General features: G+C 36.0%; 2 protein-coding genes across 7 annotated transcripts; one reads left to right on the top strand and one right to left on the bottom strand.

Moving 5' to 3' along the window:
• The first annotated feature begins 1,993 nt into the window (after positions 1-1,993).
• On the top strand, positions 1,994-15,020 carry LOC126970560 (muscle LIM protein 1-like). 6 transcript variants are annotated; one of them, XM_050816532.1, is made up of 11 exons: positions 1,994-2,160; positions 2,631-2,764; positions 6,391-6,556; positions 7,555-7,681; positions 7,857-7,953; positions 8,447-8,531; positions 10,263-10,559; positions 10,922-11,054; positions 11,928-12,115; positions 12,526-12,679; positions 14,129-15,020. In XM_050816532.1, exons 2-11 carry the CDS (start codon positions 2,650-2,652, stop codon positions 14,249-14,251), a joined length of 1,485 nt encoding a protein of 494 aa, XP_050672489.1. In that variant the 5' UTR covers positions 1,994-2,160; positions 2,631-2,649; the 3' UTR covers positions 14,252-15,020. The 6 variants fall into 6 exon arrangements, with proteins under 6 accessions (XP_050672489.1, XP_050672488.1, XP_050672493.1 ...); XM_050816531.1 differs by lacking the exon at positions 7,857-7,953 and adding an exon at positions 8,138-8,234; XM_050816536.1 differs by lacking the exons at positions 10,922-11,054; positions 11,928-12,115; positions 12,526-12,679; positions 14,129-15,020 and having other exon boundaries at positions 10,263-10,563.
• LOC126970570 (selenoprotein F) lies at positions 12,250-13,698 on the bottom strand. The gene has a single exon (XM_050816547.1). It carries the CDS (start codon positions 13,274-13,276, stop codon positions 12,773-12,775), a length of 504 nt encoding a protein of 167 aa, XP_050672504.1. The 5' UTR covers positions 13,277-13,698; the 3' UTR covers positions 12,250-12,772.
• Positions 15,021-20,962: the final 5,942 nt, after the last annotated feature.

Consider the following 20,962-nt stretch of genomic DNA (forward strand, 5'->3'; position numbering starts at 1 on the left):
TATACTATACTGTACCTATACTTCACCTTGCAAATAATTGCAATATAATTTATAATAATAATTAATTATATATTATAATATTATGCTCATTGTTGAAGTAAACTTCTTTAGGCGCGACTTGGGGGTAACTCAGAATTTTTTTCTGACGTAAGTAACGCTCAGTACAAAAGTCAATTGAAATAATTTTTCAAGCCGTTATAATGGTTTTAAAAAATATTTAAAATTGCTCAGTAATATTTTTTAAAAATCTCATTAATATTTTTTAATAAATAAACATTAAAAAGTGTTTTTAATGTTTATTTATTACTACTACTGCAATAAATAATAATATATAAGGTTTCAGAAATTATCTGACATTCGTTAATTTGTTTTTTTTTTCGTTTCCATTATTAGGATAGGCAAAGGGTTCGAGCTTATTTGTTAATATTGAATAACAACGTCATATTTATATGTGTTAATAATAATATAACCTTCAATTTCTTATTATCAATTATTTTTTAATGAGTGAAAATATTAAAATGTGCGAATCGACAATGAATCTAATTATTAATGAATATATAATAAAAATAATAATCACTCTAATAAAATGGCGCAATCCCAGGAACATTTTACTCTTTCATCAATAAATAAGAATAAAAGAGAAAATCAAGAACCTGATAATGATCTGACCTGTAAAAAGTGTGTGTTTATATTCTGATGAATAATAATATTGAAATATAACATTATATCATTCTTTGTAATATATATAAAATTTCACTTGATAAAATAATATTAATAAAATTATATATTAATATAGGCATTTTTTTATTTTAGGTAGAGAAAATGCCAACATTGCTAACTAAGTTAACCCGTCAGCTTTTCCGAGAAAAAAATAGCAAAAGTCTAACAATGCTCTTAGCTCTTCAGTAATACGTGAGTGCTTAGTTGGTAACACGGCTTTATTTAACGTAAATTTAATGTAATATATTTATGCTTCTGTTAATTATTCCTAAAGTTAATTATTATTAAACTTATTACTTCAATCACGCGTAAAGATTACACGCACACACTTTTTTTTTACAATGGTGACTGTTGTACTCTTATGTATTTTACAAGTACAATTTACCTTGATTGGTTTCAGTTTGAAATAATTAGGTATGATAGTAAAACTGTTTACAATATATTAAAGAATAAGTATAATGTTGAGAGTAGGTCTAGCAAATGTTAGAAGTATAGCCATAGTTGCGGTCACAGTAGCGGTTGTATTCGATGTTCAGATTCTCATTTTCTTCTATATTATATTTTCTTTATAATTCATATAATACATACAAATTCATTACTCAGTAAACAAATTATCTCATACATAGATAGTAATATGCTAATCATATATACAAAATTTAACAGCATTTATCACTCACCGGGCTAACCTGAAGATTGCCTAAGAATTATTTTATCAAAATCGGTCGAGCCTTCTATTCTATTCAGTATGAACATTAGTTCATACTGAACATACACAAATAGATTTTTATACATAGGGATATCGAATTCGAAAACATAAACTTAAATATACGAAAAGTTTTTCGAATTTTATTCTTCAATTTAGTAACTGCATAAACAGACCCTAACTATACATTCCTATAAACTACTTTTAGGTATCTGTTTTTTTATATCAAATTAGTATGAAAAAATACTGGTCGACAATTTATTAAAATATTAAAAGTTACTTTAAATGACAAAGATATATTATGTATATTCATAATAAAATATTAAAAACAAGTAATTCTTTTGTTATGGGAATATTGCCACAACGATGTTCTTTACGAAGACAGGTTTCTGTCAAGAAAAACATTTGATGCCTAAAGCTGCACTCTTTCTATTGACACAGAATGAAGGAAAATTGATTGTATAGTTCGAGTGTTATGTTTCGAAGTCCCTATCGGCTGTTACATAGGAACCCGTTGAGTCAGACAAGACAGCTTGGAACAGGGAGGGTGTGATGGTATGCCGGCGTGTGGGGGTGTCGTCGGGCGCCCCACCACTGGGGCCGTGTGCAAGCCACATATACTACGGTGGCGACCTGCCCTCGCCGCCATTCGACCTCCGCGCACCACAGTCCAGGCACCACAGCCCTGCACTGAACACGCGACCGAGAGCACGCCTCTCGTACGACTCGACGAACAGGTCCGTGCTGTCGCGAGATTGATATAGCCCATCATAATAATAAGAATCGCGAGTGTCTTGTGGCTTCTTCCAAATGCTATTTATATCGGTGCAGTTCCGCTCCAGTCGCCTCCACCAGCCCGGCCCAAATTAGGAGCGCTGCGCTGCGCACGCGTCACGTTTCCCGCGTCTTGTAAACAAGAAGCATTCGTTGCATTTTGAGGAAGCCCAGTTGGTTAACAAATCAGTTACATGTGTTCGCTGAGAAATTGTGTTAATGTTCGTTCTAGATTTGGTGCAGGCGACTTGGACGTGAGCCAGCATATTGTGTACTCGCACGGTACACGTACCACTGATACACACTCAAGTGTCGTGTGTTCGTGACATAAGCATCAGATAGCCCCACCTCACGACGCACAGCACAGTTCAAGTCGTGTGATCGTATTAACAGTTGAAGTGTCCCAAAGTCAACACGTTCTGTTTCCTTTCAGGATAAGTTAAGCGAGCACAATGCCTTTCAAGCCAGCAGACAACCCCAAGTGCCCAAAGTGCGGCAAGTCGGTGTACGCGGCCGAGGAGCGGGTCGCCGGAGGACTCAAGTGGCACAAGATGTGCTTCAAGTGCGGTACGAACTTGATTGATGATACACGGTAGCGGGTAGAGTAACATTGTGATTGTAGAGCTTGGTGTACGTACTGTACGGTGAGCCCATATACATATACATATCAGGACGTGCTTGGTCGCTCCGCTAACAAATATTTAAAAAAAAAGCGGCCAAGTGCGGGCGGCCTCGCCCATGAAGGGTTCCGCAGCAGCAAGTAACATAATATAAAAGTAATATACAAAGGAAAATGATATTAAATTATTTAAATGGAAAAGGCAAAAAATCTTTGCTCAAAATCATACAGTGCAAATCTCAGCTCTCATCATTCTATTCTTTTAGACGTTACAGAGTGCGGTTACACACATTTTACCACTTGGAAGTGTCTCTCGCGCAAACTCATTTCATTCAACTCAATATAATTTTTGAAGACCTATCCACATATATGAGCTCGATGAAAAAAAAATTTTGAGTTTCAGTTCGGTATGGGGAACCTCCAAAATTTATGTTTTTTTTATTTGTGTATAAATGTAATGGGGTTTACATAATACATCTACTTACCAAGTTTCAATAGTATAGTTGTTATAGTTTTCGAAAAAAGTGGCTGTGACATACACGGATAGACAGACCGACCGACAGATCTATAAGGGTTTCATTTTTTTCCATTTGGCTACGGAACCCTAAAAACATAAAAGCGTACCACGCTTAGTATAGTTTTTTTAAAGTAAAACTAAATTAACAATATGACAGGTGTCTGACAAACTACGTCGACTAAACAAAAAAATTTGGGCTTTCTGTCAATACTAAATTAAATTAAAAAAATTAAATGCGTGAAACATTCTTAGAATGATAAATTTCATATGTGAATGATACTGAGTCATCACGCTCAGCTATATAACGTTTATATATATAATTATTTATTCACCTCACCTTGAAGAAGTTACCTTGTGTCGTGTGCTCTTAGCCGCGTATCGTTATTTGCTAACTGAGACGAACCCAATATAATATTTAAACCCCAAAAATACGATAATCTGCTGTTTACATCCAACGTCACAAAACTAGTTAACTAGTAGTTAACGTTACCAAATAATTACTTTTTTAAAACCAGATCCAATTATATAGAAATTAATTTATTACAAAACGTTAAAAAATTGTTTTTGGTTAAATAAATTAATACAGTATAGGTAATAGTAATAACAAGTTGCATTATAATACCAACATACTTTTAATATAAATATTTTTATTCAAGATTATCCAATTAAACTATTAATCAATTCAACTTCACATGAGCTAGGTACCAATTAAGAAAATAAAAAAGTGTGCGAATACATATGTGCACGCAAGAAGTTATACTTCTTTTGCGTAACAAAACAAATCCTTAAAATTATTTATTCGTCGTGCTATTCTACGTTTGTAGAAAGAACAATATTGTAAAAAGCTTGAAATAAATTATTGAATATTAACGAATACGGCTGTATTGGCTTGAACCCTTTGCCTGTCCTATAAATGGACGAAGAAACCAAAAAAAATATTTAATATCGCAAACGTCAGAAAATTTCTGAAAACTTTTATTTTTTGATGTCGCTGTGCGCGCGCAACGTAATAATCAATGAAGTTTATCTTCAATAACATCAAAAAGGTACAAACGTCACTATGTTTTGCTTTTATGTCAATGTAATGTTGCAGTTATAAACCTATTTAAATATCATGTAAATATTCTTATGTTGTATTTTGGTTTTGGTTTGGTCAGCTTGTTACCAATGCTCTAAAATCTAAATAAATAAAACAAACAATCTATGTAATTTGTCAGAAATGTGTCTAATTTCAATAATTGTTAATTCTCAATGTTTAAACGACGTATTTTAATAACCAACTTCACCCTGTTTTTTTTGTGTTACAGTGTTACAGTACACGCATCTTAAAATTTCACTCTTATAATTTTTTCATAACGCGCCTAAAGAAGTATATCTTCAAAAACGAGGGAAAGAAAGATTTGTAACATGAGGGCAGGTGCGTTCTACCTTAGCGTGGGTTTCTGGATGGTCAGGATCAAAAACTATTCAGGTTCAAATATTTCCCATAGAGATTTATTGAAAACGAGGTTTGTTCCAATAATGGCAGGAGACACTAGTAGATATCTTATTACACCACCATATTCCTCTCGTGTCAACGGAAGCCGGTCACCTGATGCCAGTTTATCAGTTTATAATCAATGGAAACATTATAATTAAATGTTAGCACGCCGCGGCCGTGTCAAAACAACAATTTGTACGCATTAGGTATAAACAATAATTCACAGATTGTAGCCGAGGCCACACAATGGTTTGATTGTTTGTTTGTTCACACTAATCTCAGACACAGCGGATTTGAACAAACAACGTGGTTTTGACTGATGCACGACATAATAATTGTCTCCCCATAAAATTTAGTTTTCATTCCAGATTGGATTTGGAATATTTTTAAGCAGACGCTAAGAAACTTAAAAAAAAATTATAATTTAAATAAAACAAAAAGATTAAAAAAGTGAATTAGGAGAAAAAAAAGCCCGCTGAGTTTCTTGCGCCCGTTCTTCTCAGTTCATGAGGCATACATACCTTTTCGAATGAATGGGAGAACGTTTTGACCTTCAATATTTCATGTTATCTATATTCTATTTTGTATAAAAATATTTGAATTTGAAAAACCAGCGATATCCACACGGAAAATGTTGCGGACGTCATATGAAGTCAAAGTGAAAAACTAATTAATTTATCTATCGAGATCAATGACGTTCTTATGTTATTGATCGAGTTCCATAAAATATGACGACACACGAATACCTATCAAAATTTTGAAGTTTTACAATCTCTCACTGTTTCGGAAAATTTAAGCTTAAATGAAAAGAATTGGTAAGAGACTCATTTAAATAATCAAATCGATAATGTACAATATATGTACCTAGTTACTGAAATATAATTACCAAAATACACCATAAAAATTGGGTAAGAATAGATACAGTCAAAAAAATTAACTCAAAAAGTTACTAGAGTTCCAAATAAAATATAATAAAATGCCTTGTAAAATATACTACAAGTTAAAAATTAGGGTTAAAAGTATTAGAGATCAAAAGCAACTTTTAGTGTTTTCGTGTGCAGTCAGATTATCACGGTACAGTACTAGTAACATCCAGTCAAGACTATCAAGATACAGTACTAGTAACATCCAGTCAAGACTATCAAGGTACAGTACAGTATTAGTAACATCCAGTCAAGACTATCAAGGTACAGTACAGTACTAGTAACATCCAGTCAAGACTCAAGGTACAGTATAGTACAAGTAACAACAGGGATCCTGTTGCTGTTTAAATGTTAGCCAGACGTTTTAGAATAGCTAACAGAAGAAGTAGTTTTAGAAGTAATCTGAAGACATTTCAGAAATTTGACCATTAGTGGTATTGTTAATTTGATCTCTCTGATGCTTTTCCAAGGATAAAACTCACAGAGGCGTCACTGAAACAGAACAACATTTATGAATAGATAGACGATAGGATCTTAAGTACCGTATCATAACCACACACCCTTCACTGCTAAAAAGTATTCAATATTTGCTTCATTGGATGTTTCCGCTAATCGTAATATGCTGTATCATGACTGAGTATTCTTCCACCTCAGGTCTCTGCCAGAAGTTGCTGGACTCCACCAACTGCACAGAACACGAAGGAGAACTATTCTGCAAAGTTTGCCACGCGCGTAAATTCGGACCTAAAGGATACGGTTTCGGCGGTGGTGCCGGATGCCTGTCAATGGACGCCGGCGACCACCTGAAGGGCGAGAACGCGTAAGTTGATAACTACTTAACACTCCCGCCGCCCGCGCACTGAGGGTCTTTCCTTATCTACACCGAGGTCGCTCGTCGACCGGCCTGCGGGCTCGTACGTAACAACATTAACTGCGTGTACATAGACTCATATATAAGTAGAGCGCGCTCGGCTGTACATTACTCCGCCTGACACGTGCATGACCAGTGTTCGTTTATGTCGCAACAGGAACTGAGCGCGAGCCCAGGCCAGCAGAGCACCCGGACCGCCGACACACATCTCGGCCAACCAGCGGCGCCTAGTCATCTCCATTCTGTACTTTAAAATTAGTTAGGTTATTATGGTTATCGCTTAATTTATTTTGTTAATCAGTCTATTTATTTACTATACTTTAAGTCAAAAAATTAATAAAATAGTCGACTACCACTTCCTGAGTATTGCTTGAACGGTTCGGGAGTGCGGCCGTCTCTGGCGTCGGCCCGACAGACTCGCAGGGCTGTCGCCAGGTCGGTGGCATTCCCGCCACCACCCACCCTCCCTAACGACCGGAGCGACCCCGACACAGCGGAGCATCGGTGAGATATCACATTTGTAGAGTCATCACGACATCGCAGCGTCCGTGACGCACCACTAGTGCATGTTAGATCACTCTTCTTGTAACCCTTTGCTATATACTGACACATTAACACCGACAATAACGCTTCTTTGTCTTCCAACTGATCCATGTAATAATGTGATGGGATAAGGAAAGTGCCCTCAATGTAATAGCCAGTAGTCGGTAGTGCGGTGGTCTACCCGGTCTACCGGGCCGGCGCGGAGCGGGCGGGAGCCCTGACCTTCTCCCATTACGGCGGAGGTGCGCCGCTGCTTCGTCCATATCATTGATATAATATAATTTGTGTAGTTAGTGGCTACCAGAGTGCTCTGGAGCCCGTTACCATCTTAACATATCTTCTACCATTATTGCTCGACAATTGTTATACCTTAATTTTTTTTTCACATATAAAAATATGTTTAGGGATGGAAAGAGAACCAATGGGGCTTGTTTGGAACCGCGGGTTATTGCAAAAGCACCCCCCGGACAAGGATGTCCGCGTTGTGGAGGATTTGTCTACGCTGCTGAGCAGATGCTTGCCCGTGGAAAGGTAATTTATATGTATGCTCACCTCACATTAATACAAATGGGTGCAAGCTACCACAAACTAACCTAGTCCAATATTATTTGTTCAACCCAATCAGCTTTGGTGTATTCTGTGCATCATTTATTTATAAGGTACACCTCCACATAGTTCAATTCATGCAACTTTCATTTAATCGTAGGCTTATCACATAAAGTGCTTCAATTGTTGTGCTTGCCACAAGATGCTTGACTCAATGATTCATTGTGACGGGCCAGATAAACAAATTTACTGCCGAGGTACCCATTTCAATTATTTCTGCGGATGTTTTTTCTATCCTTTAACTAAATGTTGAATTTAACTGCAAGTTTAAAAGTGTGTGCGTACTATATAAAGACCTATAATCTCACCTTCAGTTTCTTTAAGGACAAGTTTTCCGTCTCCTGCATGACTAACCGATTTATCCTCCTACTGTTTGTCCAGGCATGGCACAAGGAGTGCTTCAAGTGTGGAGATTGTGCCAAGCGGCTCGACTCTACAAACTGTTGCGAAGGGCCCGACAAAGACATTTACTGCAAAGGTTGGTGTTGGTTCCTTTGATGGTGATGTAATAACTATAACTGATTGAAATTTTTCAGACTAACAAGTTATAACAGTATTTCCATCACAATTGTCTGATAACGATGTCGATGTTTGACTCGGAACTGTATTGTTTGCATTCATTCTATCAATAACGTAACATAAAATATTTACCGTGGCTACTGAATTTAATGTTATTGTATTATTTTTTAGTTTGCTACGCTAAGAAGTTTGGTCCTAAAGGCTACGGTTATGGTAAAGGAGCTGGTGTTCTTCAAAGCGATGCCTACACTAACGGGTGAGACCTTATTTTAATTTCTATTTACATTTTTAATAACAAAATTGAACAAGAATGAAACTTTTCATAGGTTATGATCACTTATAATTACTTTTATAATCAAAAATTCGTTTCTTACCTATCGACCTACTTACTTTGAAATAGTTCTTAATGCGTTACGGCGTGGGTATCTAGTTACCAATGAGAAATTAAAATAACATCATTAAAATTTAAGTCCAGCGCAAAAAGAAAAACATTTTATGAAATATCTGGAGTAGCAACAGACTTATATCTAGAGTCTCTCGGGTTACATACAGGTTTAGGATATTTCCATCGCCTCACTTTCATAAAAACAGCTTACAATACAAACAAGAGATGGCACATTGCCAATTTGAAAATAGAACGCCCTGTCCGTTCTCGAACGATCTAATTTTAATACCGACGACGTGGTACGCGCTTACAACACATTAAGTACCTAATCCGAAGCAGATCCGACTCATTTATTTTAGTTTTTATTATCTTACGCACTGTCGTGTATCTGTGACATAAAGACTGCGTAACTCCGTGTAAGCTGAATGACGTTAATAACATGACGTGACATTCTTATGTATGACGTCGTATTAGAATTTACACTAGGTTTAACAATTTTATTCATATCGGTTTTATTAGATAGCTATTTATGGTATTAAGTACCTACCTCCTTAGTATTAAGTAATGCTATCTCGAAGATCGGAATGTTTTTTAAGGTTTTCGTCAAATCTCCACTAAATAATGTATCGAAACTAAAACAACTAGACCTATCCAGGTTATCCGAAACCAATTTAATGACTTACAAATGACTCTTATCGATAATCATGTTAGCTATATTATTGAAAGATATGACATAAACATAAATAATAAATTGGTTAGCATAGGTAAGTGGTAGCGGTTCATTTACTGTTGGCCGTAATAAGGGTGGTACCCTTGATATTGATATGATTTTCTTAAAACTTATTTCTTTAGAATACTTTTTGATGTCACAGCACTACCATCGCTTCGGAAAAAAAATAGAGCGCTGTGAAAACACTTCCAGTGTACCTAATATAAGCGGTCTTTGAAATAAAATACAATTTATAATATTGAAGGTCCTACTATGTCACCGCTACTGCTATAAGATAATCATAATTTAGTCCCAGACTGTCGGATCGCTTCGGAATTCCGCTGTTGAGTATTAGTCCGACTTACAGAGGAGCCTGGGTTAAATAAAACATTAAATTTATTTATATATCACGCCTGAACTGAGGCTGACACTTTAGTTTAAAAATGTAAATATATTTTGTACCGTAAGAAGTTTACTGATTCAGTAATAGGCAACTTCTTATTTCTAGTGTTGTAATAATAAAAGGAAATGTAAATCTTGAAAGTACCTGCATTCTGTACGTATATGGCCCCTGAAAGTGAAATAATAACTTTATTTAATTAGGCGTTACTTTGCGGAAATCCATAATTATCCAAATGTTTTGAGTTTTCTTTAGTGATAATTCCGAGAGTCTCGTGCCAGAGTTTGGCGAGTCAATATCTCCTGATGGAGGCGAAGGTGTAGAGGCGAAACACGTGTCGAATTAAAAGAGAAATATTGGCGGAATTAACACTAAAGAAAACTCAAAACATTTGGATAAATAAAAACTCACCAAATTGTCGCATAAGTTTAATCAAGAGCAATAGAGAGTTTAAACTCACATTCAAATGACTAATGAGTTGGATGTGTCACAGCGACTGCGCTCCCAGGACCACCGTGATAGACACGGCCGCCATCCAGGCCGCGCCCGGCAAGGGGTGCCCCAGGTGCGGCGGAGTGGTGTACGCAGCCGAGCAGGTGCTGGCCAAGGGACGCGAGTGGCACCGCAAGTGCTTCAAGTGCCGCGACTGTACCAAGACACTTGACTCGATCATCGCCTGCGATGGACCTGATTCGGAGGTCTACTGTAAGACTTGCTATGGAAAGAAATGGGGCCCACATGGATACGGATTTGCTTGCGGCTCCGGATTCCTTCAGACGGACGGTTTATCGTAAGTTACCTACTGCTACTCAAAGCTGAAATTTTTATTTTATTCCACGAATGCTGTCGAAATGATGCTTCCAGAAAACTTAATATTTAATTGAATAGTTTGACGCTAAATAATATAGTTAATATGTAGGCGTCTACTTCATCATCAGCCGGAAGACGTCCACTGCTGGACAAAGGCATCCCCCAAAGATTTCCACGACGATCGGTCCTGCGCTGCTCTCATCCAACGTAATCCGGCGATCTTGACCAGATCGTCGGTCCATGTTATGGGGGGCCTACCAACACTACGCCTTCCGGTACCTGGTCGCAACGCACATTTAAATCTTAACGTATATCTAATATTTGTTTCATTTATTGTTTTAGTGAGGATGAAATTTCCGCCAACCGTCCATTTTACAACCCGGACACCACATCAATCAAAGCTCCTAAAGGACAAGGTTGCCCTCGATGTGGCGGTATGGTGTTCGCTGCGGAACAACAACTCGCCAAAGGCACTGTTAGTACCATTTGTTTATATTAAGTTAAACTTACTATTTATATGGACATCAAATTAGTTAATGAAAAGTTCTCTAATACGTGTTATATAATATCTTAAACCAGTAAAACTCAAAGATGGAAGATTACTTACAAAAAATGATAATATAATAATTAGCTTATCCTTTTTATATTATCTAGTTAAAGTTCAAACTACTTTGCTTTTCTCATTCATAGAAGGGTTTATGAATAACTATTAATGATTAAAATAATACTATCACTTGATAATGAACTTATAATATCAACTAGGATGTAAATTATCTAGACAGATAAAAAAGCTAAGCTCTATAGTCCCTACCTATGTATTAAGCGGAGGAGCTACAAATTTTTATATAATATCATGTCTGTCTCCCTTTTGTAATACTTAAATCTGACATTTTGCTTTGTTACCGGAGAGCCCACATGGTTTGTTATAGTACCTATAGTAGATTATGAATATGTGTGGTTCTGCACAGGCCAACTTAAATTATATTAAGTAGGTTATGTTGTTATATTAATATGGTTTAAAAGATGGGCTGGGAGTTTCTTATCAGTTCTTCTCTCCATGTCTAAGCTACCTTTACATACTGATGAGCTTCATGATGTGTGTCACTTCACCAAGTGTTGTTGCAATATGTTATGTTCATGTTACTCCCTATGGTAAATAAATATATTATTAATATTGTCTATTCTACACCAACAAGTGTATGGACATGTGGCAATCCCAATCTAGATTTCAAACCTTAAAGAAACAGATGTCCACATACAGGCACTATATAAGCATGAATTTTGATAGCTATTGTCATTTTACAAATAACCTAGTTTCCTGTTTTAATTACAAATACATTGATCACAGATGTGGCACAAGAAATGCTTCAACTGTGCTGAATGCCATCGTCCACTTGACTCTATGCTGGCATGTGATGGGCCTGACAAGGAAATCCACTGCCGCGCTTGCTATGCTAAGCTCTTTGGACCAAGAGGCTTCGGCTATGGTCATGCTCCAACTCTTGTGTCCACCGATTCTGATCCCACCAGTACTTAGTAAGTATTATTACTGCATTCATACAAAAAAATTACAATCTAAACAAAAAATATAACTACAATCACAGTTTGTGCACTTGATCAAGAAAAAAGTAATTAATTTATTTTAGTGTATCTTAAAAATAAAACAAAAATGGTATATATATCTCTATTGAATTTCAATTAATTAATGTATTGATGTTGTTGAAGTACAAACCAAGAGGTCATAATGTTTTAATTAATAATTTGGCAATACATTTCAGCAAGCTTGCAAATAAAAGAGTCCTGTGTTGTGGTTTACAAATCCCCGTATACTTGAAGTCAAAATAATGATTCATTAATAATGATGTAATAGGCAGAGATGTAAGACCAGTTGTAATTTATTGATAAGTAACATAAAATAATTCACATAATATTGTTAAAATTTCCAGTCTTGAGCAGCTTCCATTTACTGGACCAAAAGCAGAAAAGGGTAAGGGTTGCCCACGCTGTGGCTTCCCGGTCTATGCTGCAGAACAGATGCACTCCAAAAATGGCACATGGCACAAGAGGTGCTTCTCATGTGCAGACTGCCACAGATCTCTTGTAAGTATAATACCAAATAAATAATTGATTTTACAAAAGTTGTGCTCCATATTATGTCAAATATTTTGAGAAAATAAAATACCATCATATGTATTATATAAGATTTGTCTTCAAGTAGCCTTTGTCTTCATCTTCCTCCTTCACTAGCCGGGCATTTAAAAATTCTTCAACGGAATCTGTGTTCCACTTCTCAATTGCAACAGTATCTCTGACTATACCATCCTTATCTAGCAACTTTATAATTGGATCTAATCCTCTAACATACTTAATCTGCAAATTTGGAAACTTGGCAGGTTTGTCACCTTTTACAAATGCTTGTATTTGAGGATAGGCCGGAAATTTACATGTACATACTTCAAGTATTGCGCGAGCGTACTTCTTTTCTTTGGCCACAGAATCATCATGATGACAACATTCCTTGCAGTGTTCTTGTAACTGCTCCAGATTAAAGTCCTTTAGTTTATCACAAGAGGAACATAAGAGATTAGCTTTTATGAATCCTAGTGATGCGCAGTCTTCTGTAGAAAATTCGGCAGTAACACTATAGAAATTAGTTAAAAGTATTGTTAATAAACATATTGTACTAAATGTTATCATTTTGAATAAATCTTTGCTAGATTTCAAAGTTACTAATTAATTTCGAGTTTCCAAAGCAAAGTATAAGTATTATTATCTGCCGATACCGATAACGATTGTACCTAGGCTTTAGGCTACAAAATACAAACCTATAAAAGCAACTTAAGTCTTAATTCATAAATTACATTGACATTACTGAGCTGATAAATTGATGACATATTTTTAGGAATTATGTCAAAGTGACATACATGTGATAGGCAGGAGAATACTTCTCCTTCTATTATGAATTGTTCAGACTTCAGAGGCTACCAATAAATCAGGAGTTGGCATTTGAAATTCGCATCTCGAGTTAAGGGTTCTTAAGTCCCAAAACTAATTTTCACCAACATCCGAGTGCTAGCGCAGAAATTACCCCGTCCTTCGTTAGAGTAAAAGTGTTCTGTGCCTGTCCTACTTCCTTTAAAATATGTTTCCTGTCTACTCCATTTGTAAATATTTAATGTACTTTATTTCAGGAATAATAAGATTAGGCTAAATAACATTCCTAAAAGTAATATATGTGGTAGTATAAATATTTTCCGTTAGGTATTTTCTATGAGTATTGCCGTTAAAACTTGAAAATTCATTGTTAATATACTCAATAATTGGTTAATCCATCCTCAACCTGGCATTGGCTAATGTGTGGTGGCTCTTCTGTAAAAGCAACAATAAGAAGAATAGAGTAGGAATTAGGAACCATATTTTATAGTCATGATATAAATATTCCAAACTTAAACCAATTAACAACTTTGTTAAAACGAACTTGAAAGTTAAGAAGATGTATATGACAGCAGTTTTAGCATTTTCATTACAAATTGTATTTTTGGATTACAGGATTCTACAAATTTAAACGATGGGCCCAACGGTGAAATTTACTGCCGTGGATGCTACGGAAAGAACTATGGTCCTAAAGGTGTAGGATTTGGTATGGGCGCAGGCACATTAACTATGGCGTGAGTGGGTTCTATAAAGCTGGACTTTATAGATTTAAGAGTGTATGCCGTATGGTAGCATGAAAGGAATTTAATCTATCATATTGCTACCTTAATCATACCATTCATTAAACTGGTTTTAATAGTGGTTGATAATTCTATGAGACTAATAAATAAATATAGATACACTTTATATTATTTATAGGTAATGTAAGAACAAATATTTTATGATAAGAAAATATAAATTAGGGTTACATTCCTTTCATTTGTACAAACTGTGTTGAATGTGTCTGGGCCCTTAGTTTATAGATTCAGTTTATAGATTACCTTTTCATATGCATTGTTTTTATTGTTAAGGAGGTATGTATAAATGATATTGTATAATATTAAATGAAGATAAAAAAAGAAAACAACAAAAAAACTTGGCATTGTGACTTATAATAAAAAGAAAAAGTAACTATCCTGTAAACGTAACAAAGATTGCATTAATTTTAAGTGCAGTCGTTTCGATCGACCAGACCTCACGTGCAGGTCTGACGTCATCATCAGATCACAGACAATATATTTTATTAGTATAGACACCAAAGATTTTTGTACATATTTAGTCATACATTTATTTATACAATATTATATCTTAAATAATATATCAGATATAAGCTGAGCTTACTATAATAAATTGCTTTGAGCTTTTAATAGCCTTAAATGGACACAAAAGATGTTAATGTATAAGGCAGCTTATTGCATTGCAACGCTATTATTGCATCATTTTTATTAAATAAAAACGTTTTTTAAAATGCTGTTTTTCTTTGTTTTATGTGACCAAGATGGCCTAATTAAGTGCCCAAATTCAAATATTTAGATACATATCTGCTTATAGTTTGGGGATGGTTGCAGGTACCTATTAAATAAAATTAAATATTTTTTAAATGTGGTAGACACATTTAAAAAAATATACCTATGCCTCGTATATTTTAGGATTGGGTGGCAGATTTTCTGAACTTCAGTCAAATAACTCTCTATAATATGAAATTGAACTAGCCGCTAGTAGTAAGGTACGTTAATGTAAAAACCTAGTTTTCATTTTCAAGTTTGTCACATGACAGATCAGCCTAGCCTACTACCTACGAAAAGATGATACTTATGAATACGAAGAGACAGCGTGACGGAAATCCTTATAATATGTATACCTTCCTATATACATCACAAAAACGGTGGTGCAAAGGTTCAGACAGATTCCCATTATACAAGGTGAAACTAAATGGGTATACTATGCTTTGAACCAGACATTCCTTAGGTTATCTCTAATGACTATGTGAAGTCAGAAATGAATTAGCATTATAATTTAATACAATATTTAAAGTGCTAAGTTTTCGCAAAAACTATGATTCCCTCAACCCTAATCAGCTATTTTTTTTGAACTCTCTTTGACCTTAAACAGATGAAAAAAGTAGATGTGACATAATATCAGATAATAGTAAAATGCCTACGATTCATTGCAGCTGTGAAGCAATTTGTGTTCTCATTTTGCCATGAAGACAAAGTTATTTTGTATGTGCATTTACTTTAGCTGACATTGAATACTTCTAAATTTGTATTTACTGTGGTTATGTATTACCCAATAAAGATTTTTTTTTAATTCTAATCTTATTATGAAACTATGTTATGTTAGTATTTACTCTGATTTCTGCGAGTGTTACAAATTTAAATAAAACACGTTTAAAAGTAAAAACTAGTGTAATTGTAACTGTGTTTTTACATTTTGTGTTTTTTTAAATATGTGAGGTTGAAAAGATCGGCCTGTCTGCGTTAATACTCTTTGAATTGTGCTTTGAAACACGATATTTACTGCTCTGTGTGTGTGTAAATGTCTATTCTAAAGGCACCCTACACACTGCACCATTTTTAATTCAAGATTTGTTTATTATGTTCGAAATTAAATGAGTTCACATTTTTGATAAGTTATTATGTAAGCACTTCAATGTAGAATTATTTAAAGTTTTCTTCAAGTTACATTGAAAATAATTCCAAATTTGTAATTGTAGATTATGGGTACCACAACGGCACCTTTTTCTGCCGTGAAGCAAAAATGTGTAAGCATTATTATGGTTTGGTCTGAATGGCACTGTAGCTGTTCTTATTACTGGGCAAATGAGTCTTGACATTTTAATTCAAAAATGTTTTATCCAATAAAGATAATTCTAATAGACTCCTTTAGAAATTGTTCTTCACGTTTTTTTTTGTCAAATATTGATATCTTTGACCATCCTCGTATTAATAATATGTACCTACTCCATTCCCGGACAGGGTTTGTACCCGGCCTGGGTATGGAATGGGGCAGTAATTTTTTCGTAGGATATTTCTCACTAGCAGCCCATAGTTCAGAAATCTAGATGCTCGCCCCCAATTACGTGGGAATTAAACATAGTGAAACGTGGGTGGAAAAAATACACCTCTAACCCTTCAGGAATACAGACGTCAAACTGTGTAATATTATGTAATTTCTTATTTTGTTTATTTGTTTCAATAACAGGAAGTAAAAAATGAATGAATAATAGCAAAGACACAAGCCACATTTCATGTAGTGTGCATACTCCTTAATCATAGATTATTGTTTTTGTTTAAGTCCATAGGTAGGTGACCTCATTCTGTTTATAAACAAAGGCCCCGCCTAAAACTGGCAGTCTCTTTAAATTTAGGGTTGTCTAAGAAAAGAAATTGTAAAATAATATTTTTATTTCGTAGGGAAGTCTTTTTCTTTTTTTTTTATTTATTTATTAAAACTTAAACATCACCATACTATTGCATATGACCCAAATAACGTACCATTGAAGGGATGTTATACCCTTTCTGGTTCACGTTGTATATCGTTGGAAAGGTCTTGATGAGAAAAACATAAAATCCTGGAGTTTGAATGAGTTACCCATAGTTACATTGAAAATGAGGTTTGTTCTAAGTTTTAACTACCATTGCATATACTTAACCAAGCAGGAGACACGCGAGGCACGAGCGGCGCGTCAGTCGTCACTAGTGGGACTATATTATTTCGTCATCGGCAAATCGTAGAAGGGCTTCCTAAAACCAAGTACGGCTATGTCACCTAGCCCTGCTTAAAATTCTCTTTATTCTCTTAAAATACTCTATTGAACCGCTTCACCGATTCGTAGTTAAGAAATATAACACCTATTAAATACTTGCTAGACAGAAATATTTATTTAAAACTAGGTGTCTAACTAAAACATTTCTTTTTGTTATGTAGGTACGTAGGTACATACTGAATCTTTTATTTTGACTAGGAGTACCAATGACGTTCTATACATATGGACATATCATTCGCAGTAGGCAGTGGAACGGCAAAAGTGTGCTCACAGACAATGTAAGCACATTTTTCTTAGTCGTGTGTCAATCACCAAGTCTATGTATGCTTTAAAAAAGTGTTCAAATAATACGTTATCGACGCTACGTTAATAAAAAGATGGTGTGACTTATCACCGGTATGTTTATTTTATATATATATATATATATATATATATATATATATATATATATATATAAGATGGATTGGCAAAAAACGTAAATAATTTAGTAAAACCAATATTTTTGAAAGGATGCGACAAGCACACAGTCAGAAATGAAAACTATAGAGTCGCTTTTTTTAAAGTCCCAGTGAACAATGATTGCCAGTATTGTATTTTGTGTACTTCCGTACATAAGTCATTGCCGGTGAATATGAAAGGCTTACAAGAACGTGACTAATTACAAACTAGTGTTATTTACACGGTATCACAGACGTATCGTAACCTAGTGATAGTTGACACTTATTTACACTACAATTCTGTATATTTATTTATATATATTGTCAATATATTTTATCAATTTAGTCAAATTGTCACACACAGTCCAATTAGCCACATTTATGACATTTATTTTTGACAAAAGATATTTTGGTGTCCGCTTACAAATGCTAAAAAGACCCTGGAAAAGAGGTCTAAATACCAAAGACAAAATTTAACAGATTAAATTTATTTCAGGGTACTTAACATTTTAATAACCAGTTTCCCGAATTATTTTATGTGAATAAACATATTATATTTGAGTGTTTCTCTCTCATACCTTAGCTTATTAGATCCGAATACATTTAGAGTGTTAAGGAGTAACAAATATATACACACAGAAACACTAAATAAACATACAAACTTTCGTCTTTCATAACTGCTACTCCACAGATGTCACCGTCCAAATCGGGTTCGAGCGTTCACATTGCTGCCTATTGAGCAATAATATTTTAAACAACTGGAGTAAACGCAGAAATGTATAGATATGGCAGTAGAAGCTTATTATGGTATCATTTGTGGTATGTTTTTGTATGACGTGAATTGTCTATGTGTATAGAACGTCATTGGAGAGAACAACATCTATGAATAATTTGAAATATAATTATCATAAGACAAGTCTGCACTAGATAAGCTGTACCACAGTAGACATATGTACCAGTACGGAAACTACCTGCAAACATTCGAAATGACACACTCACACAAACATGCGTATCGACAAGGCCCCTAAGCGCTTTTCGCGGTCAATACGAGTCGAGTGTCGCGTTATTTGTTTCCGCGATCTTTTTTTAAAAATAATAATAATAAATCTTTATTGAAGGTAACAAGCATACATAATTTAAATTATAACGTTCACAGCCGCATTAGTCTCTCGGACTGTGTCGCAGTTATCAGCGCCCAGTGTTTTTCCAAATTAAGTGTTAGGAGGTTAGTAGATAGCCAGCACATAACAACGCGATTCAGCTTTTGCACGAGCCACCTCCCAATTTCCTCCACAGATCAACAAAACAGTGTCATCAGCATATGTTTATGTTTCAGTGTCTGAAAATTTTAGTTGACATAGTCCTAGCACACTACCCTGTCGTACACCATAGGAGATCATGACTTCATTACTGATAGCCCCGTTTATAGTAACACTTTGGTGGCGATCGCTCAAGTAGCTCCGGAACAGCTCGAGTACTATTCCTCGTACACATAGGCCTTCAAGTTTGTCCAGTAAGGTAGGGACAGAGACAGTGTCAAAAGCTTTAGAAAGGTCTAAGAATATACCGATGATTTCTTCTTATCTTTCATGTTGTAAACAATTGATCTAGTCAATTCTAACACCGCATCTTCAGTGGACTTCCCTGATCTGAAGCCAAATTGATTACAAGCCATAATATCATTTGAATTCAGAAAGGACAGTAGTCTTTGATTATGATAGCACGCATATAGGTCTATAGTTAGTGACACTATTTTTATCACCACTTTTATAGATAGGATGTACTAAACCTTTCTTAAACACTTCAGGAAAGACGCCAGCTTGTATACACAGATTATAGACATATCAAAGGATAGGTATAAGCACAGACTGAGGCTTTCAGTAAATCAGTAGGAATACCATCCAAGCAACACTGTTTATTTTTAAACTATTAATGATTGTCTCAATTTCCTCATTGTTGGTTTCAAGCAAAACCATCGAGGATCGCTGATTTAGTTTCGGGACAGAGTTTTTTTAGAGGGTCTAATGACATTGTACTAGGCTGTGAAGTTATTTTTTTTTATGGAATAGCGAATAATAATAATAATAACAAACGAGCGTACGGGTCACCTGGTGTTAAGTGATCACCGCCGCCCACACTCTCCTGCAACACCAGAGGAATCACAAGAGCGTTGCCGGCCTTTAAGGAAGGTGTACGCGCTTTTCTTGAAGGTACCCATGTCGTATCGTCCCGGAAACACCGCACAAGGAAGCTCATTCCACAGCTTCGTGGTACGAGGAAGAAAGCTCCTTGAAAACCGCACTGTGTAGGACCGCCACACATCCAGATGGTGGGGATGATATCGTAACTTGTGGCGTGTCGTGCGAAGGTGAAATTCGGCGGCAGGAATCAGGTTGAACAGCTTTTCGGAACACTCCCCGTGGTAAATACGGTAGAAGACACACAATGAAGCGACGTCTCTACGCAATGCCAAGTGATCCAGCCGTTCACAGAGTACTGGATCCCCGACAATTCGAGCTGCTCTGCGTTGCACGCGGTCAAATGGATCGAGCTGATACTGGGGTGCGCCAGACCAGAGATGACAGCAATACTCCATGTGAGGCCGGACCTGCGCTTTGTAGAGCGCTAGAATGTGGGCCGGCTTGAAGTATTGCCGTGCTCTATTTATGACGCCCAGTTTCTTTGAAGTATGGCTTTGCCCTCCAGATGGCCACGGAATTGGCAATTGCTCGAGATTTCGAGACCCAGTATTCCGATACTAGGCGAGGCTTTAAGGGAAGTGTTCTCGAAGAGCGGTGATACGGCAAATGGGGTTTTTTTAGTGGTAAACGCGCAAACTTGTGTCTTCTGGGGGTTAAATTGGACAAGGTTCAACTTACCCCATTCCGCGACCATCTCGAGAGAGGGCTCGATAGAAGACACAAGTTTCTCCCGGCACTGGTCAACGTTTTCCCGAGAGAGACCTGCATGGCCCGCGTATACGGCATCACCAGTGCTGTCGTCTGCATAGCAATGCATGTTGGCGGTGTCCAACATATCATTGATATGCAGAAGAAACAGCGTGGGAGATAGCACATAGCCTTGGGGCACTCCAGCGTTCACGGGCTTGGGATTCGAGCAATAACCGTCGACAACGACCTGTATGCTGCGCCCAGTGAGGAAGCTGGAGGTCCACTTGTATAAGCTCTCGGGAAGCCCAAATGA

Source organism: Leptidea sinapis, chromosome 21, assembly GCF_905404315.1.
Source record: "Leptidea sinapis chromosome 21, ilLepSina1.1, whole genome shotgun sequence".
Taxonomy (NCBI): domain Eukaryota; kingdom Metazoa; phylum Arthropoda; class Insecta; order Lepidoptera; family Pieridae; genus Leptidea; species Leptidea sinapis.